Source organism: Natrix helvetica, assembly GCF_964273705.1.
Source record: "Natrix helvetica genome assembly, chromosome: 3".
NCBI lineage: Eukaryota > Metazoa > Chordata > Lepidosauria > Squamata > Natricidae > Natrix > Natrix helvetica.
Genome location: NC_138549.1, coordinates 83666064 through 83684627, shown reverse-complemented (window position 1 = coordinate 83684627; position 18564 = coordinate 83666064). Strand labels below are relative to the sequence as shown.

The 18564-nt window shown below is 36.0% G+C and overlaps 1 protein-coding gene and 1 long non-coding RNA gene across 5 annotated transcripts in view; one reads left to right on the top strand and one right to left on the bottom strand.

Moving 5' to 3' along the window:
* The window catches only part of CCDC18 (coiled-coil domain containing 18), a 37968-nt gene that overhangs the window by 6612 nt on the left and 12792 nt on the right, over window positions 1-18564 (bottom strand). For all 4 annotated transcript variants that reach the window (XM_081946039.1, XM_081946042.1, XM_081946040.1 and 1 more), the window contains exons 9-25: window positions 18236-18545; window positions 16614-16681; window positions 16374-16525; window positions 15382-15599; window positions 14548-14658; window positions 13674-13805; window positions 10716-10850; window positions 8794-8871; window positions 8083-8199; window positions 7499-7666; window positions 6363-6505; window positions 5827-5990; window positions 3447-3660; window positions 1585-1684; window positions 934-1050; window positions 668-811; window positions 22-225 (exon numbers count right to left, since the gene is read on the bottom strand). In XM_081946039.1, coding sequence (XP_081802165.1) covers window positions 22-225; window positions 668-811; window positions 934-1050; window positions 1585-1684; window positions 3447-3660; window positions 5827-5990; window positions 6363-6505; window positions 7499-7666; window positions 8083-8199; window positions 8794-8871; window positions 10716-10850; window positions 13674-13805; window positions 14548-14658; window positions 15382-15599; window positions 16374-16525; window positions 16614-16681; window positions 18236-18545 — 2575 coding nt within the window. The remainder of the gene's footprint in view (window positions 1-21; window positions 226-667; window positions 812-933; window positions 1051-1584; window positions 1685-3446; window positions 3661-5826; window positions 5991-6362; window positions 6506-7498; window positions 7667-8082; window positions 8200-8793; window positions 8872-10715; window positions 10851-13673; window positions 13806-14547; window positions 14659-15381; window positions 15600-16373; window positions 16526-16613; window positions 16682-18235; window positions 18546-18564) is intronic.
* Window positions 7212-10789, top strand: LOC309388624. Its single transcript, XR_014174823.1, has 3 exons — window positions 7212-7335; window positions 8886-9005; window positions 10625-10789. It is a non-coding gene; the product is annotated as an uncharacterized lncRNA (long non-coding RNA).

Here is an 18564-nt window from a genome sequence, read left to right as displayed (position 1 = left end):
CTAATCTGTAAAATTGGTTACTTTTTCATGTGAGATATGGTTCACTTCTTCCAGTTCAAGAGAGATCCTGTCCACATCTCTCTGAGCTAGAGCCTGTTGGCGGCGACTCTCTAATAGGTCCACATGAACTTGTTTCATTGTTTCACGTTCCAGTCTCAACTGCTGCCCCAAATCAAGTATTTCTTTATACTGTTCTGCAATACACCTTTCTTGATCTTTCAGCTTCTAAAAAGAGAAAAGTGTTTTTTTACATACTAAAAATCTTGTGTCTTCCTGTTATTTCATTTTAGTAGTTCTTATTTGTTATCCTAAAATCAGATCTGCTGTCTGAAAAACAGTTCAGAGTGTGTTAAAATTATCAGCCAGATGGAACAATATTCTTTGTTGGAAGATATCCATACAAACTTATCTAAAGAGAAAGAAAAAATTAGCAGTATCAGAAAATGAAACGCAAAAAATACTGGCATGTTCTCATGGAAAAGTAAGCAAACTATATTTCAGCAAGCTTCAATGAATTCAGTGGAACATATTTCAGACAATAGTCTCTTTCATGAAAAGGCAATGTTATTCCTTATCATATATTATTGATTAAGTAAGTAACTGGTTAGATTAGAAACCTGGAATATTGAAAAAAAGGCAGAGAAAAGAATATACAAGACAAACTTACTTTCTCAGTATCTGTTATTCTTTGCTGCTTTTGTTCATTCTCTTTTCTAAGAAGATTTATCTCTTGATCTTGTTGGAGAATATTATACTCTTTTTCTTGAAGCTCCTCTTTTGAACACTGTACCTTGCTTGCCAAACTTTCAATCTGATAGCAAAATGTAAGCAAATAAGTTAAAAAAGAATAACCATTTGAGGATTTAAAACTCTTCACATCAGAAATTTGTGGAAAGTAAGCAACTAGAAGCGCATTTTGAACAATAATAGTACCTGTTTATTATAATCTTTTATCTGCAGCTCTGCTTTTTCCAAGCTACCTTGCAATGTAATTATTTTTTGTTCCATTTCTCCCCTGTATTCACGAATTGACATATCCAACTGTGTAACCTTTTAAAAAAGGAAAGACAAAATATGAAAACAGAAACAAATATTATAGGTAAACTTCAACTCATGTCCACAATTGGGACTTGAATTTTGATTGCTGTTATGCAGCCATTAAGCAGGTCACCATGTGATAGGACCCAATTTTGTGACCATTTTACTAAAGTTGCTAAGCAAATCACATGGTGGTTAAGTGATTCTGGCTTCCCCAGTTGACTTTGTGGAAGCCAGCTGGAAGGTTGCAAATTGTGACCACATGACTGCAAGACACTGCAACTGTTGTAAATGTAAGCCGATTGCTGACCACCAAATTGTGACCACAAGGATGGTGCAACAATCATAATTTCAGGATGGGTCAGAAATTTCTTTTTCCACAGCTGTCATAATTTCAAACCACCATGAAACAAATGGTTATAAATTGAGAATTACCTGTACACACTAAAATTGTGGAGCATAAATGAAAATATGCACCCCAAATATATTTACTAATAATGCCCCAATCATTCTTAAAAGCTTATTAAATTTACATATTCTTCTAACCTGAGCTGCTCTTTGTTTCAAATCCCAATTTCTTTCTTTCAGCACCTTTTCCATGTCAAGAAGTTCTTGCTTTTTCTCTTCAAGTTCATCCTTGCATTCTCTGCAATTTTCATTTAATAATGAGAAATATTTTCTCTATTAGGGAAGTTAAATTCTAATTATCCTCATCCAATTCTTCTGTATCCTGATTCTATGTTTATTTAGAAGTAACATTCAATCTGTGACTCATAAAAATTAAGGAAAAAACACAGCCAAATCTATTAGCAGAAATTGTAATATAGCTTTGATCACTTGACACTGAATTTTGGGTTAATTAATCATATTAAACCACATAATACTTAATAGGAGAGATTAATAAATACAAATGATTTTTCCCCCTATAGATCAGTGATGGTGAATCTTTTTTGGCTTGCGTGCCATAAGTGGGGGGAACGCAGGGGAGGTTGTGTGCAGGCGTACCGCACCCATGATGCAATGCGCGACCCTTCCCCGTGTGCATGTGCGCACTACAGACGCGAAACCCCCCCCCCATTTTTGCATGCTTTTTTTGCCCTCCCCACGCTCCAGAGGCTTTATAGGAGCCTGGGGAGGGCAAAAACAGCATCCCCCGCCCCCCTGGAAGCTTCAGGGACCTTCAGGAGGCTTCCCTGAAGCCTTCGAAGCAGTTAAAACGACCCGCCGAGCAAACCGGAAGTCACTTCGGAGGATTGTTTTAAGCGCTCCGAAGGCTTCAGGGACCGTTAAGAGGCTTCTCTGAAGCCTTCAGAGCGTTCAGAACGACCCTGCGAGCAAACTGGAAGTCACTTCCGGTTTGCTCGGAGGGTCGTTTTAAGTGCTCCGAAGGCTTCAGGGACCTTTAAGAGTCTTCCCTGAAGCCGGAAGCAGTCAAAACGACCCTCCAAGCAAACCAGAAGTCCATTCCCAAACTTCCGGTTTGCCCGTAGGGCCGGTTTTTTGCGCTCTGGAGGCTTCAGGGAAGCTCATGAAGCCTCCGGAGGGCCTCGGGGGGGGGGGGGGCAGGGGAGGCTCTGGCCAGCTGACAGAGCAGCGCCTCATGTGCCCTGACAAATGGCTCCACGTGCCGCCTGTGGCATGCGTGCCATAGGTTCACTATCACTGCTATAGATACTAGAAAAAATGAATTTAAATATGCAATTAGGTTTGCGTGTACATATTTTCAACAATAAACTCCCTTTTTAATGATCCTGTATTCCTTATTTGGGGTAGAATTGGGGCAAATGGACCAAGTTGGGCGTTTACTGGCTGGATGCCCTTCCTGATGCTTACATGGAGTTAGCCACATATATTTTTTCTTTGCACCCTAGAAAAGAAATAATTGCTTCTACCTAGTACTGAACTCTCAACCTTCTGAGCGGGAGGTCAGTGTCTTCACCACTAGGTCGCCATGCCACTCATACATATTTTCAACAATGTAATATTCAGTACTTTAAAAATACTAAACCTACATATATTCTGTTCTATTGGTACTTACAAAATGCTGGAAAGTAATTAAATACAACAGTTTATTATTCTGATTCTACACATGACCTATTCACTTTGTAAATAATCATATATAGACTCATGGACTCTCTTGATTTTGAGATAAAATTCTGAGTTCTGGTAAAATATCCCTGAAGATTTTTGGGGCAGGAACACAAAAATAATTTGCCACTGTTTTCTTCCTTGATGTTTGTTCCATATCAGCATACAGCCCTGGAATTCCCTTAAGGTCTCCCATCCAAATGCTAATCAGATCCAACCATGCTAGGTTTTTAAGCCCAAGCAAGACTGAGTAGGTACGCCACCTGCTGAAATTACTAATTTGTTACACTGATCCACTTCTGTAACGCTTATTAACACACCTTAATTCATCTGTTAAATCATGGATAGTAGTATACTTCTCCTCTAGGGATGTCTGTGCATTCTGTAATGTATCCCGAAGGTCTTGCAGTTGTCTCAAAGTAGTTTTTAACTCCCCAGTGGTGTTTTTCAGGTCAATTTCTAGAGATTCTATTTTCTGTATGGAATCTTTTTGCTGGGTCTCACTTATAAGCAACTTATCTTCTAATTCTTTCACTTTTGTGCAAATAGAAAAAAAGCAAGCAAGAATGTTTAGCCAGACAATATATGCATTTATACACATGATACAGTTTTAAGTTTCTACCCTATCCTTCAGGCTATTCCAAGATGAAGAACACAACAAATTCAAAATCAGCAATCACCATAAAATACTTTTTTTAAAGCAAAATTTAAATATATTATTTGGGAGTAACTGAACTGTTTGCTTATCCCTAAATCTAATAGACTAGGTTCCAAGAAAGGGACTCTGGAAAAATATTCTTTCGCCATATTATAATAATTAGAAGTACTCTGTTTACATTTTCTCTATGAAGTAGAGCTTCATGTTTACAATCAAAAGTTTAATTCCACTTAGAATCAAACTATAAGCCAGTTAAGATGACTGTGCATATATATGTGTGTGCATGCACATGTGCCTTTATGATGCATTCAACAGTTCTCATACAGTTGCCACAAAGAAGAGGGAGTCAAACTATTTTCCAAGGCACCTGAGGGTAGAACAAGAAGCAATGGGTGGAAACTAATCAAGGAGAGAAGCAACTTAGAACTGAGGAGAAACTTCCTGACAGTTAGAACAATTAATCAGTGGAACAGCTTGCCTCCAGAAGTTGTGAATGCCCCAACACTGGAAGTCTTTAAGAAGATGTTGGATAGCTATTTGTCTGAAACGGTATAGGGTTTCCTGCCTAGGCAGAGGGTTGGACTAGAACACCTGCAAGGCCCCTTCCAACTCTGCTATTGTATTGTATTGTAAGTCTTCAAGGATGTCTGCAGGCAATAAATGTTGCCAGTCATGCATAACTGTGGCAAGCATTATTTTCCCAGTGTAACATACATGCAAACATACCCTTCATGTTATTCCATTTTGGATAAGTAATGGTTTACAGAGCACAGAAAAAGAGATAAGAAATAAAAATCATAGACATCAAAACCATGAGATAACAAGAAAAGGAAACATAGCCAAAAGTAAACTCCATCAACACTATTTATTATACCTTCCCATACTTTCAGTTCTAGCAAACCATCTGTTTCCATTCTGCCTATACATGGCTTTATATACTATTTGTTCTTTAAATTTCTGGTCTTTTTCAGAATCTTAGCTACATCTTTCTCAGTCTTCCCCTTCCTCTTCTTTCACTCTTCCTTCATATATAAAGGTAGTCTTCACTTAACAACCATTTGTTCAGCAACCGTTCAAAATTATGATGGCACTGAACAAAGGGACTTATGACTGGTATTTGTAGTTATGACTATTGCAGTGCACCCCAGTCACCTGATTACAATCTGGGCTCTTGGCAACCCATCTGCACTTTAGAAAGATTGCCAAGCCCTCTGTGATCATGTGATCACCATTTGTAATCTTCCCTGTTGGCTTACTCAGAAGGTCAACAGGGTAGCCAATAGGAAAGATCACACACTTTTTCTGCAGGACTCCCTCTGGTTCCTGGGAGCTGGCTAAAAGAGGTCTTTCTGGATCTATTTTGAGACAGACCTTTTTTAGCCAACTTCTCTGAGAGCAGAAGAGCTGCCTGTCAGATTGATTTTTGTCCTATGTAAGGCAGAGTCCTTGGCTAGGCAGCCTTGACAGAAAGTTATTAAATAGTCATGGCCGTTCCAGGCAAACCACGTGGCTGCAGGTAAGTACATGAACCAACTTGGAATCACAGCAAAATTACAAAAAACAACAACAGCAAAAACCCCATTTCCTCTTTCAGTCTTACTCATCACCTTGCTTTATTGTTTATCCCATATAACTTAATAAAAAAAACCCACCAAAACTCAATGTTGTGAATGATAGAAAGTTATATGCCACTGAATAAAATCATATTTAAATTAATTCATATTTTATTATACTTGGAGAGTTTATTAAAGAAATGGTTATGGTTCATCTGAATCTAAAAATTACAGACATAATAGTCATTGATTTAACATTAAATATGGTATTCTTGGGGGAAACAAGAAGGTTAGCTTTAAAAAAATACCATTTTTTTCTGATATATTCTAGTCAATGTATAAATTATAGTTATTTAAAGTCAGTGCAGCCAGTCGATTAAGTATTCTTATTTAATGTTATTCCATTCTCAAAATAATTTTCTAGAAAGTTGTCCCATTCATTTCAATATGGCATAATAAAAAATATTGAAAGCATAATGAAGAGCTTACCTTGGAGTGTCTTTTTATTAAATTCTGAGATTCTCTGTTGTAAATTAATTTCCAGTTGGCTCAGCTGCATTGCTTTATTATGACCATCTCTTCTTAAGTGCACTAATTCTTTCTCCATGTCTATCAACTCATCTTTACATTGATCCATCTCTTGTTTAATCTGCCTAAAGAAGCAAATATACCATACCTCAATGAATAATTAAAACAACAGCATTATAGGTCTACAAAGTATCCAGAATCAATAATCAAAAGAATGGGAACTACACCTCAGAACAGATTTGGATCTTTTACGTGTAAGCTATTTAGAGTCATTAAAAAAGGCACAATATAAATGGAGGAATAAATAAATACACAAATAAGTACATTTGAAAATGCACTCATATATTAATCTGGGAATAAATTCCACTAAAATCTATAGGACAAATGGATATGCATAGAATTGAGGTATAATCTTTTGTTTCTAAAACCCTTTTTTTCCTTCCAAAATAATACATTCAAGAAAATAACTGCATATTTTTTAAAAATTGGGACTATGCCTGATTGTAGCAGTAAGTTCTGCTATTTTTTGCCGTTTCACAGTGTTTTCTTCAGTGGTTAAATGAAGTCTTTCATTTGTTCTTCTCAATTCTTCTCCCAACATATCCTTCTGCTTTTGAAGTTCTTGTTCTAGTTTTGATACCTGTTTTTTGAGAAGAAAAAATAAATTTGGGCATGGGAAAAAACTTTTATCATTTTCTTTTTGGTAGATTGTTGTTTTGTTGCTGGTGCTACTACAACACTTTCTAAATACAATTGTGCAAAATATTAGGAGATTGAAATGTCCCAGCTCGGACATTATGGAAATCATCCAGTGTGAAAAGGCTTGGTCCAATCTTAGAGAAATATTCCAGTCTGAAACAGGCATTTGATTGCAAAAGCAAATTTGGAATATATGGTTTCAAGGTCAGAATAAAACATTTTAGGGCTAGGACTCTTTGATATTAAAATTGTTTGAGTATTTCTATCTCCAAACTTCAAGTTGCCCATTGGTCCAGAAAACTAGGAACTCTATGTACTCGTTAACATTATAAATTTTTGAGATACCCCAAATTGTATATATTTCTGCTTATTAGGAATAAACATGAAAACAATTGATTTGGGTATGTATTCTACTGAACCATAGAAGAGACCTCTGATTGTTTGAATGCAGCCTGAACATTCCTGTGAGACCAGGTTCAACTCAGTAGTCCTTCTGACTTTTGCAAGCAAAAACTCTTAATTGTGCATTGGGACTATTATACATGGCATATTAAGAATACATACTAAGTATTTGCATTAGATATGCTACCAAATTGTTTAGAATTACAGTGTGAATCTCTGTTTCTGTGGTAGGCAGAAGAAGACAATTAAAAACAATGTGGCTTACAATCACCAGCCAAAACAATGCTGGAGGCTTAGACTGCTTTGCTTCGAAGAACTATACTGGGACTCTAGCCATAGAGGAAATCTCTTTCAAGATATATTCTGAGGGTAAAATAATCAATTCTTTCAGCTAAACTCTTGATTCAAATTAATGCTTCACAATAAGATGAAATTGTTTCCTTTCAAATATGCTTGGTAACGGAAAACACAGAATACGAACTATATAAATGCTTGTCATACATTTTTAAAATATTTACCATGAAGAATGTACCTGTTTTTGGAGCTTTATTTGGCTATCATCTAATTCACTATTCCTAATGGTTTCTTGATGTAACATTTGCTGCTGCTGCTGCAGACTCTGCTGTAGAGCAAGATTTTGTTCACTAGTTGACTGAAGATTGTCACTCTTATGCTTTATTTCTTTTTGCAATCTCTGTATCTGAAAAATAAATAATATGATGAGACTGCAACGAGGCAATTAGTTTTTCCGCTTCCTGCTACTTCACCTTTAGCAGAATGGTCTGCTCTATCAATCTATATCTATGCTACTAACAAGTTGTAGTTTTTATTAACGTCTATTATAAATGAAAATAAAAAATTACAATATGGGTTATATTTGAAAATATGGTTTAGCTTAAAATAATTAGGAATAGATGCTGATAGTCAGAGTCACTTCCACATAACTAAATATTCTTTGTCTTTAGCAACGACAAAGGTCTGGTTGTATTATAAAATCAACAAAGTTTCTCTCACATTTCTTTCCAGTAGTATAGCTAATAAAATGAATTCCTATTTTTTGTATATGAAATATAATATAGACTATCTGGGGAGCAAGATGAAAAAGAGCATGTTTACCTCTTCAGACTTTTTCTCCAATTGCTTTTCAAACAGAACTTTATTTTCTTCTAAATGCTCTAAATACAAAGTTATATCTTGCTTACAGCTTTCTAATGCTTTTTGTAAATGTTTGACCTAATAAAACAGAAGAAAACATATAACAATAAAGAAAGGCTATTTGCTAGAGACAAGCCTAGTTTATTAGCTACACTAAGAAACAAACATTGAGAAACAAACTACATTTGGCACTTGCTATCTTTGACTTGTTTTCATCTCAGATGATTATTATAAACACACTAACATATGATGGCTATTTGCTCCCCCTCTCCCTTTTCTTTTTTCCTTCTATGTTTCCTATTTTGTAAGCCCTGGTGATAGGGAGGGTTTTTAAAATTGATTCTGGAATCCTTGGTATTCCTGAAAAATTAAGTGCTACATTCAGTATTAAGTTATTTGAACAATAGTAATAGTTGTAGTAATAAATTCGTAAAACAGTAGGGTCATTTAATAAATATTAAATACTTAAAGGAAATAATCCATTTATGGATGTATTCTTTAAAGACTAATTACCCATTAAAGTCAAAAATGAAATTAATGCAGAGGATCCATTTGCCATTCTGCTACTTTTCTTTTTGAAAAAAAAAAATGAAACATAAGGGGAGGCTTTAAACAATACAGTAGAAAAGAAAGCTACTTTAAGCTCTGAGAAGCCACAAAAATTATACAAACCTTGACTGTTTCATCACCAAGTTGGTCTTGTAATTTCTTTAAAGCTTCATCTTTGTTTGTTCTTTGTTTTTCCATTTCCTGTTTTTATTCAGAATCAACAGAATATTTGATGTTATTAAAAACTAGGACTTTTCTACCATATTTCTGATGTGGTTACAAATTCTCAAGCAAGTTGACTGTCACCTGTTTTTCTATAAAAGAAAAATCTGCAGGTATGCTGTTCTAACACATTTGGATTAGATTCATTTTCTAGAGTTTCCTTCCATTTTGCACAATTGTATTACCCCCCCCCCCTCAACTCTTTTGTTTCAGGCATCTATCTACCTTATTTTTCAGAGTATAAGATGCACCTTTTTCCCTCAAAAAAGAGGGTGAAAATCTGGGAGCGTCTTATACACTGAGTACAGCATTTTTGGCCTCCCAAAATCCTGCTCCCTTTGAAAAATGGCCGTACATAGCCTTTAGGAGGCTTCCAGAGTGCTCCTGGGGGCTGGGGAGGCAAAAATGAGCAAAAAACAGACCGGTTTTTTGCTTGTTTTTGCCCCCCCCCAGCCCCCATGAGCACTCTATAAGCCTCCTAAAGGCTATGCATGCCCTTTTTTTTTGACACCCCCCCCCCCCAAAACAACAACAACAACCAGGCCTGGAAAAATGGGCCATTTTGTGGAGGTCTGCAGAGTGCAAAAACTTTCTTTTTTAATTTGCCTCTTCAAAATCTTGGTGCATCTTACACTCTGAAAAATACGGTAATTTCATGTTTCTGTTTCTTAACTCTGTGTCTCTACCACCAACCAAATAATTATGCCACTAGGATATGGGGGCTCCAACAGCTTATAAATTCAAGAAAGTTTCAAGTAATAGAAAAGTGTCTGTCTTATCTATAAAATACTGCTTGCTTGACCAAAGCATGTCAAATTTTTTGATGGGGTGATGGGAATGAAGATAGTAAGAAATCATAATTCATTTAGCCATATCAAGATACTATACAAAGATGCACATCATTTGAGCTCAACTACATGAAAACAGTTTTCTCACTATACGGACATGTTTTGATATGACCTCCTTCCAGGATGTATTTTAACATCCCAAAGTAGCCAATACATTGACATTTCCTGATGCTCTCCTATCCAAATCTTATCCGGGCACAAACATATTTAACTTCTGAGCCCAGATAATTTTTGCAAGATTCTGCCATCTGTTGAGATATGTGCAAGTTCATAAAATAAAACATGAACAATATATAATGAACAAGTGATGTTGGGCAGTGCTGAACTTCAGGATTGTGACTATGCTCTAGACAGAAGATGACATTTCATGGGCATCTGTGACTGGCTTCTTCAGAGGCAAGGTGGTTAGCTATGCAGACCACAGGTAATTGTGCAGGGACTGACCAGGCTCCTAACTTTATAACCAGGTAAATGGATTGGTCTTTAGATGAGCTGGATTCTGGTTGGTGCAGCTTAATGAGAACTAGTCTCTGTTTATGCCCGATTATGATTGGCCATTTGGTGGCATTGTATCTTGATTGGTCCTTTGTTCATTCCAGCTTCTGAATGATCATTTTTGGAATGCTGATCAGCCATAGTTGCTGACAAAACATCAGAAAATCTGTTGTCTAGAACACTGTCAGTAAATTCTGAAGCTAAACACTTCCCAACAAATACCAATCATGAAAGCCTGAACCAGTATATTGAACAAGTAACTATTTCAAACCTAGAAATATAGTCTTTTCTAATACTGCTATTTTATCATTTTTAATTAGAAATTGCATCTGAAGGTTGTTAGTGCAAAGCTTCCTAGTATTAACGATAACTCTCAAATTGCTTTTCAGATGCTAAAAAGCAAGGAAACAATTTGCAAGTAGTAACTTTCAAGCAATCCAACCCAAATCCCAAGAACCGTTAATTATTCAAAAATGCTACCTCTTTGCTTTCTATTAATAGTCGATCCAATGATTCAAGCTGATGCTGTTTATATAAAATATCCTGCTGGAAAATAGACATTGTTTTCTCTTGTTCTAGAAATTGTTGGGTTTTAGTTTCTAGTTGAGACTGCAGCTATATAAGAAAGAAAGATTGTAATTGATCTATCCAATATTCCATATAACTCCCCTATTCATCAATATTACAAGAATGCCCTCTTCCGATATTTTACAGCAAACTAAAATATAGATTATCATATTTAATAAAGACACATAAACAGACAGTAATAGAATACGATTAAGACTGTTGAAAGAAATAATCAAAGATAGAGATTGAGAACTGAAAAAACAGAGCATTTGCTATAGCTTCTGGCCTACTGAGGGCTTTAAATGAACTTTGAAAAACCTGCAGAAATATTTTCACAATTTTCTTGCTCACTGCTGAACTCCAACTCTTTCATCACCACCCTTGTTTTGTAGCAGCATTTTTACCCCAGTTGGAAAGAACACTGTAGTGTTTTATTCACCAGTTTTTGATATTTCAAAGCCTGCAGATGTACCGTATTGGAGTATGAGGCACCTTTTTCCCTCAAAAAAGAGGCTGAAATCTGGGCGTGTCTTATACACTGAATACAGCATTTTTTGCCTCCCGAAATCCCGCCCCTTCACCAAAATGGTCGTGCATAGCCTTTAGGAGGCTTTCAGAGTATTCCTGGGTGCTGGGGAGGGCAGAAATGAGTGAAAAACGGGCCGTTTTTTGCTCAATTTTGCCCCACCCAGCCCCCAGGAGCACTCCCTAAAGGCTATGCATGTCCTTTTTTTTGACAAAAAAACCCACATTTTTGTGAAAAACTGGCCATTTTTTGCTCGATTTTGGAGCCCCCCCCCAGGAACACTCCCTAAAGGCTATGCATGTCCTTTTTTTTGACAAAAAAACCCACATTTTTGTGAAAAACTGGCCATTTTTTGCTCAATTTTGGAGCCCCCCCCCCCCCCAGGAGCACTCTACAATCTATTCATACCCTTTTTTTGAAAAAAAAATGGGCTGTTTTCGGGAGGTCAGCAGAGTGCAAAAACTTTTTTTTTTAAATTTGCCTCTTCAAAATCTTGGTGCGTCTTATACTCCGAAAAATACAGTAGCTTCCAAACAATGCTGTTTCTTGTATAAGGTATAGTATTGATGGGTTTGAACTGGGGGACATGGGGGGGGGGGAGTTGCTGCAATTAGTAACATTCTGAAATCAAAGGGCAGCTGAGTGACTGGATCACTCCTGGGGAGCCTCTCTTGGCCCTTTGTGCCTGGCCCACCCTATGGTTTATGAAGGAGCTGCAAGTTTTGAAAAGGATTAAGAGATGCCTAGAGCACTGCTGGAGGAAGATGAGGGATGACTCCAGACATGACTTAAAGCTGCCTTTAAGGCCTGTCTTGTGGTGGTAAGAGTGGTGAAACATCATTATTTCTTCACCCTTATCGGATCTGCAGAGTTTTTCCTAGTGACACTGTTCAGAATCCTTCCTGGGACAATGGGTTCAAAAGATCATCTTCAGGGTTGTGCAGAGAATTTATTCAACAAAATCGCTCGGATTTGTTCCCAATTGGAACCCATGTGTGGTGCTGGTCCATATGAGATGCCTGGGAAAAGATCTTACCCAGTTATCTGAGAACAGTTCAATCCTGTTGGACGCAATGAAGTGGATAGGTTCCTTGATGCTATCATTGCAACCACCTGTCAGTTAGATCCTTGTCCCTCCTGGCTGATAAAAGCCTCCAAAAAGATTCAGGCCCAGTTATGGAACAGTATTGGCTGCACTTGATGGCCTCTGGCAAGAGCACTCTGGGGTGGTGCAAGCATCATTATTCTCCTTGACCCCACAGCAGCCTTTAATATCATTGACCATGGTATTCTTTTGGGCTGTCTACAGGTTTTGGGGCTGGTTTGGCTCCTTTCTACAAGGCTGGTCCCAATCAATATTGATAGGGAGTGAGATCCAGCCCATGGCTGCTCCTTTTTGGTGTAGTGGAACTCTCTCCGTTCCTCTTTTACATCTACATGAAGCTGCTGGGTGAGATCTTCTATCACCATGGGTTGAAGTATCATCAATACCCCTTTCCACCTTAAACAGTGTTTATATATGTATTGATTGTTTTATTATTCTACTGTGTATTCATTTTAATGTTTGTAAGCCACACAGAGTTGTCTTTGATGAGATGGGCAGCACATAAATGTAACGAATAAGTAAGTACATAAATACAGCAACAGCAGCATTAAAAAGTCATAAATAGCAATACCTACAATATGATAAAACTGCATTGTTACCCTGTTCTCTATGTAGGGAACAAATCCTAGAATTGTTATTCCAATTATTTTTCCTGACTTTGGAGACCTAAGAGACATGCAGGAATTGAAAAGAAAGAGGAAAGTGGATAACAGTAGCTGCTGGTTGGCAACTACAATTCAAGTTACTCCGTACCAGTGGCAAATTGTACATTTATATTACATCCAAACTCTTTCTCATGTGAATTGTTGGAATAATGTAATTCAGAAGACTGAACATACTCTTTCTAGACTTTTAATAGATATCATCGATTTCCTGGAAGCCAGCTGTTGTTTGCCTGCTGATAACAGAATAGCATGGCAACTGTTCCTTGTAGCAAGAAATTAATGGAGAAAAAAGCACTGGATAGTACAACATTCAATCAATTGGAACATTAGCTATACTTTTATTGAAATTTGCACTAGCATGATTTTTAAAAAGCCATGCAGTAGGCCTCCACAAAGAACTTATTGCATGAAATAGTTATGCAAATTACTTTTCATGCTGTTAGCTGTTTACATACAGTCAAGCCCAGATAGAATATGGCAGAGGTATATCTTTTCTAAATGCAAGATCCCGCCAAAATATTTGGGAATTGAAATTTTAATTTCAATAATTCATATTACACAACTTTGAGACTTACTAAATCAATTTGTTTTTCCATCTCCTTATGTTGCTCATGATTAATTAATTTCGTTTCTTCTAACATTAAAGAGAAGTGATCTTGTTCTTCAATGATGTTTCTTTCCAAGTTTTGAAGCTGAGAGTTCATTGCCTAGGAAAAAAAAACATTTTTTTTTTACAATTTGACAAGAAGTTGACATTAAGTTGAAAAAAGTTATATGAATGTTTTGGTAACCATTATCTCACTGTGTAAACGTAACTAAAAATATTAGCTAGAAAATTAACAGGCAAAAATCAGATACACAATTTTATACAAAATAAAAAAGATTTTTGCTTTTTATAAATTATATTAGAAACATGCTCTAATAAATTAAAGTACCATATTTTTCCTGAAACCCCGCCCCCTTCACCAAAATGGCCGTGCATAGCCTTTAGGAGGCTTTCAGAGTGCTCCTGGGTGCTGTGGAGGACAGAAATGAGTGAAAAATGGGCCGTTTTTTGCTCAATTTTGCCCCCTCCCCAGCAGCACTTTATAAGCCTCCTAAAGACTAGGCATGCCCTTTCTTTGACAAAAAACGGCCATGTTTTCACGAAAAACAGGCCATTTTTTGCTTGTTGTTGACCCCCACCCCACCCCCCAGGAGCACTCTACAAGCTTCCTAAAGGCTATTCATGCCCTTTTTTGAAAAAAAAAATGGGCCCGTTTTTGTGAAGTCTGCAGAGTGCAAAAGCCCTTTTTTAAAAAATTTGCCTCTTCAAAATCTTGGTGCATCTTATACTCTGGTGTGTCTTACACTCCGAAAAATACGGTATATTAGCACAATTTAACATCATATAAATTAATGTATCTAATTCTACTTCAAAATATTGAAAAAAGAGTAAAAGACTGTTACCATTAATTCCTGTTCCAATTCAGTATTTCTTGCAAGTGCAGTTACATAAGCAAAAGTTTTTTCTTCCAACTGTTTTTTAAGGATGGAAAACTGGGAGGATTTTCTTGCTATCTACAAAGAATATTTACACAAACTGAAATGAACAAGGGTTGATATACTTTTATACATTTATTATATAGCTAGTGTAACTTCTATATATTGCAAATGGTTACTTCAATGGCAGTATATGTTTTTTCAAGGTTTAGGGTATTAGTAATGGCAAATAACATGAGCTATATTTAAGAGTATTTAAGAAAATGCCTACATACTTAAATTGCAAAGCATAAACTCATTCACATTCACAGTTCATCCCATTTATCTATAACCTTATGTCACTTCTCCTTTTATTTAGTTTTATTTATCAAATTTACTGGCTGCCCATTTTACCACAAAGTAACTTTTTTGTTATTTTTGTTAAATTCAACAGCAATATCAGTCTTGTCTGTGACAAGAAGTACATAGGTATCTGCTGTTTTATCTGATGACAGAATATACTGTTACATTTGATTTTGGTTTGTGGGACTATACTACTCTGGCTATTGCATACTTCGGACACTGACAAATTATCCCCAAAGGCCTTATTCAATAATGAGAATGATCTTAAGCCAATGTGAGTTATCACTATGAAAGAAACTATAAGGAAAGGAGATCTCATATTGATGCAACAAGCAAATTCTAGCCAGAGTATATTATTACAGAGGAATTAATGTATGCTCTTAGAACTTCCTAGGCACCATACCAAAATAAAATTAAACTAGATACCCTTTAAGAACAGACTTCTTAGTTTTAACTTACTTCTCTTTCCAAGCAACATGATTTTGAAGCTTTCTCTAATAGCTCTTCCTGTATTGTTTGAAACTGATTAGTTCTCTGGGCAATGTTGTTTTTTAAAACCGCACTTTCTTCTTCTGATTTTTCCAGTTTAATACGTAGTTCTTCTAATTTTTTATTTAATATTTGTTTCTCTTTTTCAAACTGTTTACTGATAAGTTCCAGTTGTTTGCACTGTGTCCCTTTAAAAATGAGACACTGATGTTTAGACATTTATAGAAATTTAGAATGTACAATATTGTAAAGCTATGCATTTTTACCTAAATAATGTTAATCTGAGAATCCACTTTTAGATCTGCACGAATATTTTATATGCATACATTAGTCATAATATTTTGATACAGAATCTTCTCTTAACTATTAATACAGATAGTCCTTGAGTTACAAGCACAATTGAGCCCGAAATTTCTGTTGCCAAGTGAAAAAGTTATATTTTGTGTTTTAAGTGAATTTTGCCCCATTTTGCGACCATTCTTGCCATACTTGTTAAGTGAATCACTGCAGTTGTTAAGTTAGTAATGCATCTGTTAAGTGAATCTGGATTCCCCATTGATTCTGCCTGTCAGAAGGTTGCAAAAAGTGATCACATGACCTGCAACCGTCATATGTATGAGTCAGTTGCCAAGCATCTGGATTTTGATTGTGTGACCATGGGGATGGTGTATCAAAGAAAAAAAAATACTTCAGTAAATGCCATATGAAGCATAAACATGATCTACTATTTCTATATAGTCTAGAAAGTGACCTGTTTAGCTTTATCATCTCCTGAACCACTGTGGTACTAGTCAGAATTAAGCATAATGGACATTTTTATCACAAGATCCATTTATTGTACTTTTAAGTGGATTATTGGAGAAACAACTATCTAGTATTCCAGAAACAAATTACATTTTTTTCAGTTTAATTTGTAGAAATACAGTGCCTTACTACTGGGGTCATATAACCGTTAAACATACCTGCCTGATTTCCACTGAGTTTTACGGGTTCAGTTTCTAGGCAATTTAATTCCTGTCCCTCATCGTCTTCAGAGAAATCTTGACCTAATTTATAGGCCACATATTCTGTCTGAAGTTTCTGAATTCCAGTTTCTTGAAAGTTAATTTTTTGTCTAAGAAAAATAGTATATGATAATTGATTTTTAAAATCATTCATAATGAATTCATTTGATCCTTAATAAATTACAGTTAAAAGAATACCTTAGCTCTTCTTTCAGAAAAATATCTATTTCAGACCAATTACTGCACATTTCATTACAGTGATTATCCTAAAAATGAGCAAAAACAGAAACAAATATTTTAAAAAATTGGTTATAATTCATTATTAATCGAGAAGACCTTCATGGATACAATTCATTTCTCAACTTTATATGGCAATACATCTCACGGAAAGTTACTTTGGTTGATGTACAAAAATCCAATTAAAAATTAGGCATAAAGCAATAATTACTTAAAACCATTATATAATAATTATTAAAAACATAAAAATTATATAAGCAGAACTAAACAAGAAAAGAAAATGATAAGAGGCATATTAACAATAATGGAGCCACTTCACAAGTAAACCTGTCTTGGAGGATCTTTGAAAAGTCAGGAGTGATGAGGCCATCTCAACATTTTAAATGTTGGGAAATTGTGAGGATATTTCCAAAAAATATGTAAGATAAATGAGAAAAGGAAAAACAAATATATTCCCTATATTTTTGTCCCTTCTGCATCATTTCATTTTTTAATTTTCTTTCCCTCATTATAAGTGTAGTTCTCATAGCAAAAAAGGGACTATAGTTAATACTTCATAAATATCTACCATTATAAGTAATCCTCAACTTATAACCATTTGTTTGGTGACCGTTGAAATTTACAATGGCACCAAAAAAAGTGATTTATGACCATTTTTCACACTTACAACCATTGTAGCATCCCCATGGCCACGTGATCAAAATTGAGACACTTGGTACCTCAATCATATGTCCTCGGGTCATGTGATCACATTTTCCAACCTTCTGACAAGCAAAGTCAATGGGGAACTTAACTGTGGCAAAAAAATAACATAAAATGGGGCAAATATCTAAAAATACCTTGCTTAACAACAGAAATTTTGGGCTCAATTGTAGTGATAAGTCAAGGACTACCTGTATTAGGAACAACTGTGCTTTCAAAAGCACTTTATCAGGGGAAAGAAGAATGGCACAGCAGTTCCTGTTTGGAATTGCTTTCTTTATCTACGTAGTGTACTACTGACAGATCATTCTATAGCAGAGATCTCGAACCCCTGGGTCATGGCCCACTACCAGACCGCATCATGTTTGGAATCAGACCGCAGAAACAGTGGGGCAAATGTGTATGGGTGAGTGTGCAAGTGTGAAGCTCCATTTGTGTGAGCAGCAAATGGAGCTACATGTGCTAGCCCGCCACTCATGCAGAACTATTCCCTCTCCCTCCTCTGTGAGTTCGTAAAGCCGGGAAGGTTGGGAACACCTGTTCTACGGTAATTCGTTTTGAATATTTTCTTAGCTGTTCAGCAACTAGTCAAGGTAAGGATGTATAAATGCAGTTATTCTATTCATTCAGAGGAGCTGACAGGGCAATGTCTTAGAAATGGCTCCACCTGCCACCTGTGGCACGCATGCCATAGGTTCCCCATCACAGATATAGAAGGATCCTTCTATATAGAGATAAAGGCACTCTTCATTTATACAGAGAGGACTTTGCATTTTATCACTGTTAATATATGTATTTTAGTCCTGCCTAGGAAAGTATAGACACACAAATATACACACAGTTAATACATCCTTCAAAAAGTATCAGAGAAATCATTGTACCTCTTTTGATGACCTTTGGGTCAACTGGAAAATAACATTTTCTAAAGTTTTCAGTTCAATTTTTGAACGTTGAATTTCTTGACAATGCAAGTTAAGCTCGTCTTTTTGTCGTTCAATTAGTGCTTTTAAATCTACATTTTCATTTATTATGGCACTTTTTTCCTGAAGTCCTGCTTTTTGTTCCTGAAGTTTATTTTCAAGGATCTGATTCTTTTGCTGAGAATGTTTGAGCAAAAATTCCACTTCAGACATTTTTGCTTCCATAGTTTTAAGGTTTTGTATTCCAGTACAGTTCTCTTCAGTTAATTGTCTAAAATGCAAAAAAAATT